Source organism: Oryza brachyantha, chromosome 6, assembly GCF_000231095.2.
Source record: "Oryza brachyantha chromosome 6, ObraRS2, whole genome shotgun sequence".
NCBI lineage: Eukaryota > Viridiplantae > Streptophyta > Magnoliopsida > Poales > Poaceae > Oryza > Oryza brachyantha.
The window spans coordinates 15874891-15888436 of NC_023168.2; the positions used below are offsets into that span (position 1 = coordinate 15874891).

At 39.5% G+C, this 13546-nt stretch overlaps 1 protein-coding gene across 1 annotated transcript; it reads left to right on the forward strand.

Moving 5' to 3' along the window:
* Positions 1 to 3518: 3518 nt before the first annotated feature.
* On the forward strand, positions 3519 to 6954 carry LOC102705731. The gene is made up of 6 exons (XM_006657031.3): positions 3519 to 3665; positions 3781 to 3883; positions 5385 to 5742; positions 5818 to 6268; positions 6393 to 6436; positions 6538 to 6954. Exons 1-6 carry the CDS (start codon positions 3629 to 3631, stop codon positions 6583 to 6585), a joined length of 1041 nt encoding a protein of 346 aa, XP_006657094.1. The 5' UTR covers positions 3519 to 3628; the 3' UTR covers positions 6586 to 6954.
* The last annotated feature ends 6592 nt before the right edge of the window (positions 6955 to 13546 follow it).

The window sequence follows — 13546 nt, forward strand, 5'->3', positions numbered from 1 at the left end:
ATTTGCGAACCTCGATTTAATTAAATTAATTTCTTTAGAGGGATTTTTCTGAGTTAATTAAGCCAATTGTTATTTACGAATTTATTTTACGAATTTAGGCTTGGGATAAAACTTCGAGTGTGACAGGGACTCGACCCGATGGGCGCGTGTGGTTAAATTTTTGCCCGTGGGTACACCCATCCGTAACCCAAAAATCTAATGGTTAGTAGTTGTGTCGGTGATATGTGCCCGGGGTAGGCCATATGAAGGGAACATGTCGCCCAACACATTACCATGTTCTTTTCGATGAAAGTAAGGTCAAAGTTGAATTGCAAGCCTTAACCTACAATCCTTGCTACACACAAGGAGCTGTCCTTGACCACGCGACGTGCCCCAAGAGGGTCGGGTCCAGGACCAAAGAGACAGACGCCTTCTGTGTACCAGGGGTTAGGTTGCCCGACCCCTGTCCTCTCGCCCCGCGTGCCACAGGACACATGACGCAGGAGGCTCCCAACGTATGACGCCCTGCCACCACATTTAATGGTACTTTGTTACCCGTAGGGCACCGCATTGAATGTGACGTGCCTGAGACGCAGTAAGTCATCTGATGGGACCGACAGATGTGACGGCAGACCAGAGGCATGTCAGAGCCCGCATGCACCTGCCCTTGGCAGGGGATGTGATTCGTGTCAGCCTCATCTCGTTGACCATTAATAGGAGGTTTTTCTCTCTCTCCCCCAGAGAAGGGCGAGCGCTCCGCCTTCGAGGCTCATCATCATCGACAGTCGCTCCGTGGAGGCGAAGGAACTGCGAGTCTCCAACATTAAATGAAGAATGACGTGGGTCGTCCTGTCCACGTCACAACAGGACGTTACCCACAACGCGATAAGGCACACGCCATCATCGCACGTCCTTAGATTTGATGGGCACTAAATGTCCACCAGAGATTGTTTTATTTTTTCCCTTAGAAGACAGGTCTAGGCACCTGTGGGAGCCCCTTACAATATAAAAAGAGGCACTTGCCGAAGGAAAGAGGAGAACTCCCTCGAGCAGACAACCAACAAGGGCTTAGCGCGCTTCGTCGAGCCCAGCTAGGGTATAATTTCTTGTGCCCCAAGCAACCACACATATGAGTAGAGTATTATGCTTCTCAGCGGCATGAATATGTATACTTTGCTTGCGTCTCTATCACACCCGGGGGGCTTGACCCTCTCCGTTTCCTAACGCTCACACTCTCACTCGCACCCCCAGTCCGAACCAACAAAGGGGGCTGCGGCTTCCTGCTAGAGGAGTTTCACTCTCCGACAAGCTAGGTTTTATATTTTACCCATGAGTAACGTATGCCTAACCCCAAATTCATGTAGAGCTTGATTTTGGTATATATCTCATACATATTTTCAATTAATCCATTAAAATCATAAACTTCGATGAAATTATGCTAGCTTGTTTATAATTTGCATAGCTCTTTTAAACCACTGACGATAATTTTATAATTTATTGATTTGATAGTCTTTATTTAATTATTTCTATATTAAGATATTAGTTATATAAAACCCATTGGATACCCACCGAGTATACCCGCGCACGACGGTCATGGGAACGGGTAGGAGGGTCTACCCACCAATCATATCGGATATCAATTGGGTGGGCAAAAGCATGTATCGTGTCGGGCACAAACTTGCTAGACATGCCTGACCTAACTCATTGCCATCACTACATCTATGGATCAATGTACATGTTTTATATATGAGTTCAAATTTATGAATTTATAATGTGGAACAGAGATATACTTCCTTAGTTTTTTTCATTGGATGCCGTTGAGTTTTGGACGTGCGTTCATTCGTCTTATTTAATTTTTTTTGTGTAAATATAAAAATTATATGTCATAGTTAAAGTAAGTTAAGTAATAAATAAAATCACAATAAAAAAATTAATAATTATGTAAATATTTTGAATAAGATAATTGACCAAACTTAAACCTAAAAACCAACGACGTCAAATTGAAAATGTTACGGGAATCAGGGGGTGTTTGAATCCCTGCTGTTTTTTTAGTCATTGTCACATCGAATGTTTGGACACTAATTAGAAGTATTAAATATAGACTATTAATAAAACACACCCCATACTTTGGACTATTTCGCGAGACGAATCTATTGAGCCTAATTAGTCCATGATTAGCGAATGTGATGCTACAGTAAACATTTACTAATCGTGGATTAATTAGCCTTAAAAATTTGTCTAATAAAATAACATTTATTTATGCAATTAGTTTTCTTATCAGTTTATATTTAATACTCCTAATTAACATCTAAACATTCGATTCGATGTGACAAGGGAAAAAAAAAGGCACTAGATCCAAACGTCCATTAAAGTAAGTCCTCAAAGTAAGCATGCTCTTCTTATCGTGCAGAGCTGCTCCTTGAAATTCTCCTCCACGAGAATACCTTGCAGACACGTGCAGTCACTAGTCTGTTTAGGCCGTATTCGGCTCGAGGGGAAGCTGGCTAGTTATTCGGCATAAAAAACATAACGATAGATTAGTACATGATTAATTAATTATTAATTATTAAAAAAATATAAAATAGATTAATATGATTTTTTAAAACAACTTTCATATAGAAAATTTTCGTAAAAAAATACACCGATTATCAGTTTCAGAAACGTGCTCGTGAAAAACGAGAAGGTTTAGATAACTTGCCGCCTGTGCCGAACGCAGCCTTAGTGCGTAAAATCAGACCTAGCCAGTATTTGAGAAAGGTAATCTAGACTTATGGAGTAAATAGTATAGATCGGCCGTGTTCATTGGCTAGCTATTCCTCTCCCAAATAATACACACCAATTTACCGATAACACTCTGTCGGCAAAATAAAGATGGATTTAAACGTTAATGTTAAAAAAGAAACCACGATTAAGACAGCCCAAAACAATAATAAAATTTAAGTTTTAGAATTCAAATTTTGACGATGGCATATCCATTTTTAGAGAAAAAAAGATGGGTCTTGAGCTGCCCAACGCCCAAACCGTAAAACAGTTCACAATTATTTAAAAAAAAGAATCCAGTAGAAAAATAAATAAAACACAGCGTACTATACCAACTCCATTACTTGGGTAGGGCACATGGGTCCTGATTACCAGCTAATTACACAGAAACGGGCCCACGGCCCCTTAAACCCCCCTTCCCATCACACTAATAACAACGCCATCTACGCCCCACGCACGCCACGCCCTCCCGTTCGAAATTTCCCGACTCCGCCAAGCCCGCCTTTTCCCGCCCGCCCGCCCCGCGATTCAAACGGCACGCCCCCACCCCTCCCCCCGCTCCCCCCTTATTCGAACCGCACGCAGCGCATCCCTCTTCCGGTCTTCCCTACCCCGTGTCACCGACACGCGGGCCCGCACGCCAACGGCCGCGCGCTGGGGCCCGCTCGTCGACTGCTCACGGGCCACGGCTCCTCGCGTGTAGGCTTCCCCCCTGCGACGCGCGGGGTGTTATTTATACGTGGGGATTGGCCGTCCGCCATTTTCCCCCGTCTCGAACGCACGCGAAGTTTCTGGAAGGCTCTCCATCCATCCACCCCGTCCGCATCGGCGGTTTCGAATTTGGGTTGAGAGGCAGGCGCGGCGGCAGATTCGTGCCCCGATCGAGTTCATGGCGACGGCTTCCGGCGATCAGTCGGCGAGCGGCGGTATGTGCCGTGGTTTTTCTTTTCTTTTTTTTTTTGGAGAGGGGTTTAATTCAGGTGGGAGATGCCGTGCGGGTGGTTGGTCGGTGGTGATGTGTGGGGGGTTTTGGTCGTGCAGGGTCTGCGGCGAGGGCGTCGAAGCTGCGGTACCCGCTGCGGTCGGCGAACCGGGCGAAGGCGGGCGGCGATGCTCCTCCGACGAGCGCCTCCGCGGCGCGGAGGTGTGTGCCTCGTACTCGAGCGTGCGATTCCTGTATTCGCCTGAAATTTAGGGATGTTGTTTGTGGAGTGCTTTCTTCACTTGGAATTGCAACGATTTCCCGTCATGCTTAGTCAGTCACAAGGAACTTCCATCAAACGTTTTTTAAGATGCCAGTCTTTGCTCGAAAGGTTCTCATCTAGTTCTACGTAGCATCTAGTACTTACTCCGGTTATTTTCTATTTAATACAGTTAACTTTTAGATCTATTGACTATTTGTCTTATTTAAACTTTTTGCGTAAATATGTAAAATTATAAGTCATGTTGCAAGTTAATCAAATCACAATAAAAAAATGGTAGATGCAAAAGTTAACAACGTCAAATACCTTACTTGTTGCAAAACAAAGGTCAGTAGGTCTGAATTAGGTGTGAATTTTTGTTGTGTGCATTAACGAGTTGTTCAAAGAATTTATTGTTCTGGAATATGCAGTACAGATTGAATTATATGCAAACACATTCTGTTCCTAATAAGAAACTTCAGCATAGCTAATAGATGTTTACGTTGTCAAATGGATGACGGATCTGGAAATAGTTTGTTAGACAAGACATACTTTTTCCAACAATAACAAACCGTTGAATGGAACACTGTTGATGCTATGTTATTTGTGCAACACTGTTGATGCTGCAGCTAAAATCTGTTCACAAGGGAAAGTTGGTGCTAGTTGGTTCCATACTTAAAGGTTACACATAATCCGCTTGGATTTTTATTTTTAGAAATAGCAAGCTAGAATTTAACTATTAATATCAATGTTACACATGCATAAATCTAACATCAGCTGACAAAGAAATAATACAGCTAAACACAGTACTAGAATCACAGAAACTTTCCAAGGAAACTCTTGTCAACCCACTTGCCATATTCTAATGCAAATTTGTTTGTTGAGAGGCTGGTAACCCAATGGTCCATATTAAAATTGCGTGTAAACAAGCTGATTTTGAAAGGATAACCAATACAGTTTCTTTCTACTTCTTGAACCATCTTTGGATTATGATTAGTTAAAATAATGGAGCAAGTACATCAAAATTGAACACAACCATAAATGCTTGGGCACAATATTGCTGAATTCAAAACAAAGTAAAGAAAATACATTTTACCTTGAATACATTTTCTCTCTTCATTTCTAAAGTTCTATAATATGTTGCTTAGGTCGTGTTAATATCCATCTTTGTGTTTGCATCTCAGTATCTCACCTAAGGATATAGTGTTATCCCATGACTTTCATGGTAGTCCTATATAGTCTGTTACGGAGGTTTAGCCATCACAAGATATCAATAATTCTCCAAGTTTCTGTGGGAAAACAATAGGCCAGCATACAGATATGTATTACTTAGAAACTAAGCATCTCATGGTTTGGTGCTATGTCAATGCAAAATCGACTAGCAACTTAATGTCTCTCAGGAACTATAAAATTTGCTGGGTACTAGCTCGGTCTCTAATACCACCTATAATCTATTCCTTACAGAGCAAAACCATCTTTGGATGTCAGCAAGAGCGTGAGTGGTCTTGATCTTTCTTTGGTGAAGGAAAATCCAGCCAAACCTCCACGGAGGCACTCAATACAGACCAAGCCAGGTGCTAGTCCAAGGCCAACTCCTACAGGAACTATCACTCCTGTGTCATTGGTTCGATCAAGGAGATCTGATATCCAAGGGAAGTTTGATACCCCCATATCAGAAGTTTCCATGTCGACTGCAAGGCGTAAGTTCAGCACTCTGTCCTCAATCTCATATTGGATGACACAAATCAGGCTTTCAGAGGCTGCCTCCAAACACTCTATATCATTGGGCTTCTTTAAGCTTGCCCTTGAATCAGAATGTGAGGTGAGCATCATGTGATCATTTCTAAGCAGTTCTGTTTCTTTCATTGATCATATTATCATGACTGCGTTTCTGCAGCCTTTGGATCGTATGAGAGAGGAGCTAAAGTCCTATGTGGTCCGGCATGGCCTTGCAACAGAGTTGGAGGAACCAGTGAAGGATATTCTTCAGGTTTACAATATTGTGGAAGATTTTGATAAGCTGACGATCACTGTAAACTCTTCAGAGCAGCCGAAAAAGACTGACAAGGCTGCTCATAGTGCCACCAATGTGTCACCCAAGGGTAATCTGAAGCCAAGGTCGTTGAATTCTGATGCAGCTCCAAGTAAGGAAGCAACAAAGAACATTCAGAAGAAGGCTGATGCAAAGGTTAGAGGCTCCTACAACCGAAATCCAGCCAAAAATCCTCCTGTGAAAGAAGCAATCTCCAAGAATGCTGGTAAGAAAGCCAAGAAGCAGGTCAAGGAGCAGCAGGAAGATTGCAATGGAGGCAGTGAGTCTTTGCCAGTTGGAACAGATCAAGAACCTGGTAAGTGCCATAATGTCTTCTAGATTTCCTTGTAGTTATCAGTAACTCTGTATCACCCCTGTAAAACCCCTAGAATCGCTATTTTTTTCTTTCGCTGGTGTGCTAATGGCAAATTATGTTTCAGTTGATGCGGTGAAGGAGATTACGAATGAAGATAAAGAGAACATGGTAAGGAGTGTGTAACAGCAATTGAGATAAACAATTCATTTTCTGGGAAAAAAAAATCTCACTATACTTTGTCTTGCTAATCATTTCACTTGTTCTTGTAGGGGGCCAGTGAAATGCCAATGGATGTTGGCATAGCCCAAGAAATCTAGAACAGCCAAACCGACTTCAGATTCAAACTTTTTTAATCGCTGGATATGAAGTAGAGTGTGTGGTGCTTGCTTTTCTCTCTATTTGTTCATATGTTGCTGGATCTTGTCTTTCTTATTGTCAAAACAGGTAAAGGGTTCTTTTAAGTGTGTAGTATGGCTTGCAGGGGTGGATGGTTGCTTACTTGCTTGTACCCCTTTATTAAGTTTGCAGCTCTGAAATTTTTTCAGTCGTGCATCTGGATATAATTGAATTCTTTATTTGTGTGATATTCTTGTGAAGAAATTCCCTCCTGGTCTGTGTAGTTTTCTCGTATGATACTGACATTGTGTCAGAGCATGGTATGCATATAATCTTCCAGTGCGTGTGTACTCTGATTGCATATTTGCAAATGGCAATCAGGGAACGAATTCTATCCATGTGTCCGCACGTTCTATGCTGCGAGCGTGCGATCACGTGGAGTCTGCCTGCTTGTATTATTGGATCTGTCATAGAATCCAGAGCAAGTCCGGTTTTCGTATTGATTAACTGCAAGTTATAAGCAACGTTTCTTTTGCCTGGGTTCTGGTTTGCAGCTTTGCATGAGTGATTATGATCTGTTCCTCTATCTCTAGCAGCATGCAGTTTTATCTGTAACTGTAGGTATTTTCATTTTACAATTCTGAAGTGATTAATGTGTTCCAACTGCATAAGATGCTGGCAAAGATGCCCATCTACATCACAATTAGTTGCAACATCACAGCACCAACTATATAATCGACCTGTGACTTGTGGTAGCATTCCCATCACATATGTGGGTACGTACGACCGGCTATATCTAGAAATAGTACAAGAAACTATTTCTTGTCATATCATATAAAGCCCTTGTTTAGTTTTCAAAATTTTTTTTAAAAATGTCACATCAAATTTTTTGACACCTTTATGACACCTAAATAAAGCATTAAACATAGATGAACCAAAAAATTAATTTCATAGTTATGGAAGAAATCTTGAGACGAATCTTTTAAGCCTAATTAGCTCATGATTAGTCATAAGTGCTACAGTAACCAATATATGCTAATGATGGATTAATTAGGCTTAAAAGATTCGTCTCACGGTTTCTAGGATAGCCGTGAAATTTGTTTTTTTATTCATGTCCGAAAACCTCTTTTGATATCCGGTTAAATATTTGACGTGACACTTCTCTCAAAAAATTTTTCAATCTAAACACCACAAAAATAATACTCTGAATCTATACAAAGAGTATCCCTACCGCCCAATCACTAATCCATTATTGTTTCCGGTGAACTGTCAAACACATAAAACTACAGCATTTTCTTGTGCAAAACCCTACCACTCTTACCTCTTAGCAATATACTTCATCTATAAAGTAGAGATTGAGAATGAATGATAAAAATATGGTAGCGATTCATCTAACACACCCTCTATTTTTAGCTATCATCCATATGGAGTGAGAGAAATTTTAAATTTGGAGTTTCTCTCTCCTTACCATAAATAGGATGCAAGACCTATTTCTTAAATAGTATATGTTTAAGAAAATGTATAGTTGATATATATCAATAAAATATAGTTGGATATGATATGGATGATTTGTTGGAGTACAAATAGATATGAAGGATAAATATTTTTTGGATGATAACTCAAATAGAGATATGAAATATCTAATTTAGATGGGCTGTTGGTATGGTCTTAAACAAGCTTTGGTGGGCATTCGGTCAGATCGAAGAATTCGGTCTCAATTTTTGGTCAACTAAAATTTCAGTCATTAGGAACTCATAAAGAATCAGTCTTCAGAAAAAAAAAGACCAAGCAATTCGGTCTTAGTCCGGACCATGACAAAAAAAATTAACGATAATTTCGCAGATGCAAATAAATAATAAATATTTTCAACAATTTTATAGCACAAAAATCATTCAAAAAAATCATGAGTGCAACAAATAAGTGCGGCGGCTGCCAGCCTAGGGTGAGTAGCGATGTGAAAATTGGGGTCTACGAAGCTGCATTTAGGCTTCTTTACTTCATTCACTCTATCTGGTTAACTGAGAAACCTGACCAATTAACCGAACGAAATACTGACTAAGACTGAGTTTCTTGGTCTTGGTCCCCCGTTTTTTCAATTCGGTCTTTTTTTTCCACCCCTACCGTCGGTTCCTTGTACTACCTCCATCTCATAATAATTTATTTTTTGATTTTGTTTTCAAAACTTGACCATTTGTCTTGTTTAAAAAGTTATAAAAAACTTTAAAAAATTAGTCACGTATAAAGTAACATTCATGTTTTATCATTTAGTAACAATAAAAATATTAATAAAAAAGTTTAAATAAGACAAATAGTTAAAATATTATATCTAAAAGCTAAAAAAATGAACTTACTAGGAAAAACTTTCTTCACTGTCATCTCGTTTCTCCACCTAAGATTAGAGATGACACCAGTGACATGTGTTTTTAACCGTACTGCTATACTGTAGAAGCTAATACAGGTTGTACAAGATTCTGACAATTGTGCGAGACAGGCAACGACAGGAAGCATATGTACCTTGCTGCTACACAAAATGACACAAATCATAATTGGTGGTCGCGCAGAAACAGATGCAACGATGCAAAGTTGAAGCAACAAAACAAATTGGTTAGGTAAGGTATAAGAACATCAGTTCAGACAGCGGCAAAAACCATCTATAGAATTTCTCTATATCCACTCCAATAAATATACATATGATTGACTTAAATCGATTTTCCACCGTTAGATATAAATATCCAATGACCTAAAATAATTAGAAATGTCTCTCTCCTGCAGTTCTACACACTGCAGTTCTACACAGGATACACCCCTCTAACCGCATCCTCCAGGCCGTTAATTAATCCTCTCCTCCGTTGTCCTCCGCACTGTCTCTTCCCACGAGCAGATCCCATCCACCGTAGGCCGCACAGATGATCCCGTCCGCCGCCAGCCACACCCACGCTCTTGTCCGCTGCCGCTGGCCGCCCCCGGCGCTCCCAAGCCGACGCTCGCTGCCTGCATCGGCCGCACACAGCAGCCACACTAACGAACATTGGTTGTACGTGAAATCATCCTGTATCGCCAATAATTAACCATTAGCTGATCGTCATCCCAGAATTGCGCACCCTTCTTTTTAGGTTCCCCAAATCATTAGCCAGTTCTTCAATCTGTTCATAAATGTTATGTTCTATTTCTTGCTTGCGTCTCAGATATCATGAATTATTTTGTCTGTTTTAGGTCGTGAGTCTGTTAATCTTTTTATGCCTCATCTTTTGGAGCTTACCAAGCCTGATCGGTCCCATTTCTTCATTTCACAATTCCCAATGTGATCCATCATCTCCCTTGGAATGAGTCAATTATCATTAGCCGAGAAATAAGGAGTTGATTGATCTACGTTTAGTTATTGCTCATCACGAGGTGGTCAGCTTCATTCCTTCCTTGTTGTAATGATATTCCTTGCTCTAATGCTGCTTATTTATCAATTATAATATATAAATATAGGGTCTTCTTCCTCTATTCCCTTGCTGTAATGTTGTTTACTTATCAGTTATAATAGATAATTATACCCTTTTTTTGTTGCAAGCATGTATGTAGCTATTATTTTTTTTTTGTCTCTAGCCAAACTCATCCCATGACGGACAACGTATTGATAATCTATTTATCAAATATTATCATAATGATTGGTTCAATAGTTTCGTGGATTCCACCAGCACACCTTCTAAAATTATGCAAATTTAAATGAAGCTTTAATTTCTGGAAATATCCTAGAGCTTAGGCTTATGTTTTTCTACTAATAATGTATGGCATATAAAATATTAAAAATTATGCCGTATTGTAATGTTGAAAAATTAAATTTATATTAATTGTAAGCATCTCTCTATATATATAATGTGTTCAATTTAATTTGTAATGGTCTCAATGTACCTTGTACGAGCACGATGACTAGTTAAGGGAAAGGAGCGAGTTAGGTTGCTGCTGCATATATACTTGCTCTGGAATTCTCGGTGTTCTTCGCTGTTTCCTTTTGTTACTTACTCCCACCGTCTCAAAACAAATCAACTTTTCAGTTCTTAAATATAATGTTTGATTGCTGTCTTATTCAAAAAAAAATTTCGATTAATAATTTTATTTTTATTAGATTATAAACATAAATAGTACTTTATGTGTGACTAATTTTTTTTAATTTCTTAAAAAATTTTCAAATAAGACGGATGGTTAAACGCTCGACACAAAAACCGAAAAGTTGATTTTTTCGTGGTACAGCGTGAGTATGTTCATTAGTCATTACAATACATTTTTTTCCACAAAATAGTTTGCTCATTTATTTCTAAAGTGCTTCTTCGGGTTAAAGAAATTTTATATGAATTCCATAGAAAAATAGTTCAATTCCTTCGTTTTTCCTCGAAACGAAATGTAGGGTAGTACCGTAGTAGTAGTATCTGTTCATGAGTTCATCGATGGTTTGTTCATGATTCGTTATTTTTCTGCAAGTCCGCACTAGTGCAGAACAGCAAAACTGCAGATTGTGCAGCCGTCAGTGCTCGGAGCCCACCATGTTGCAGGCGCAGGGCATGAAGGCAGACGTACACTGATGATGGGGGAGCCCATTGATGGCACTGGGAGCTTTTGCCGGTTGATGATGCAAGCCTGCAAAATAAAAATTGACATGGGGGTATCCTCATGTCCTTTTAACCTTAATCTGATCTTCCTGTGACTCATCAGAATCGTTAACATGCCCACATTGTCATGGTAATTTGCACACTTGCACTGACCTACTACTACTCCTACTAGTTAATCAGGTAAACCTAAAGAAAAAAACACAGTAACATACTTATATCTAAGATATTTTAGTCCAAATTACCAACAGATAATCCATAGAGAGCGATGTACATATCGACATCACACAGACAGGAAAAAAAAACCCAGAATTATGATAGCAAGCATATGGTGATAGGATGACTCACATGCCACATCACCATCACCATTAGTTGTTCTGGGGATCGAGTGGCACACATCCAGAGCACCCATCACCACTAGAGAGTAGAGACGAGGAGAAAGCGTTCATCCACGTGATCCCCCGGATTCCCAGTCTCTCCTCCCTAGCGCCAATCGATAGGGCTCGTTGATTCGCTTTTGATTATACTTATAAATTAAATTTAGAGTTAATTTTAGAGATTTTTCATCGCATTTAATCTTTTAGCGTTTACTTTTAAACCATTAGAAATATACATGTTAAACTTTTATTCACAGGTTATTTTCTATTTAATATATCGAGTGTTTTTTGGTTCGAAAAGCGAACGGATGACCCCTAAAGCCATATGACATTATTCTGTTCCTCATCTCAATCTACAGATGGATGCGCCGTGCCACCGTGGAGGTGGGCCCCACAGCACGCGTATGGGCAGAAAGTGCCGCGGTCCACGTCAGCGGCACCGACACCAGCACCGAAGTAGCTCCAGCTTTTTGGCCCTTGATTGATGATTGAGCCGGACCACGATTCCATGACCATGAGGGATGATGGTCTCCATGTTGGAATTCTGGCGCTCTAGGTCTTGGGTGGGGAGTGACACGTGGGGTCCACTAGTTTGAAAGGATTTTAATGATCGGTGGTGCGGGTGACGCGTGTCAAAGACAATGGGTTGATGCTGTGTTCTGTTACGCCCGTCTCGATAATTATTTATGACAAGATAATAAGAATGTAAACTAAAGTCAGATGAGTTTTATTAGAATAGAATTTAAATTCCTTTATTTAATATCTTGCCAAGTCAACAATTTTACTGACGTGACACGCTATTTAATATGTATGACATCTCCTTCGACGTACATTGAGACTAGTTTTAAATACGGCACTGTTTATTGTTCATGATATGCCGGGTAAAGTTGGACCGGACTATGGAGAGCGATAGACAGTAATGACAGTGCAGTGAAGCAATCGTGATGTCAGCGGGGTCTGCGTTAGGTGCTGTTTGTTTTCATAAGTTCTAGGAATAAAATTTAGTTCTAGAACTAAAACATAAGTCTCTTTTAGTCCTACGCTGTTTGTTTGGAGGGACTAAAAGGGACTAAGACCTTATTAAATGACCTACTCAATAGTACACAGCATGCACATATAACTATAGATTTAGAGTAGTAGAGTAGGTGCATTATAGGTATTTAGTCCCTTTTAGCACCTTCATTAGGGACATATGGACCTAGATAGTTTTAGTCTCTTTTAATCCCTTCTATTTGGTATTTTAGGGGCTAAAAGGGACTAAAGTGAAAGGACTTATGGATTAGTCCCTCCAAACAAATAGCCCCTTAGTTTCGGATGGTTTTGGCGTATGTTATCCGGCGCGGATAAAAGTAGATGGATACAATTATCTATACTATGAACCTATATTGAAATCTCTACTGACAGTAATTTATTTTATCTTCACATATTTAATCAACTCATATTTGTCACTTTGGTACAACATTTAAGTGATATGTTAGCCCATAAAATTGTGAAATGGTTTTTCATTGAGAACACATATTTCAGTCATCCATAAATATGTCTGGATAATTAAAAATAACATGATAAAATCATGCATTGAGAATGACGGGTTTAATGAGCATGTGATTGAGAAAATTATTTGTGTAATATGTGAATATAACTTTTACTTAATGACTGAAAAATAAACAATGATAAAAATCCTAAATTTAATTTTAAGATTAAAATTTTAAATTTTAACTTATAATCATAAGCATAACCGAAAAGCCATTACTCCACACGAATATGGTTGATTCGTCGGCTGAAAGACTGTTGGAACACGCTTGAATCAGGAACTCAAATAGACATTACTTCACACGAATGCATATATCTAATGGCCCCGAATACTCATAAAGACGGTGGCTACTGATAAATTTATAATTTTACTTAATCCAGCAATGAAAACATATAACTCTGTATACCGCTTATATTCATGCTTCTGCTTAAGCCAAAATTTA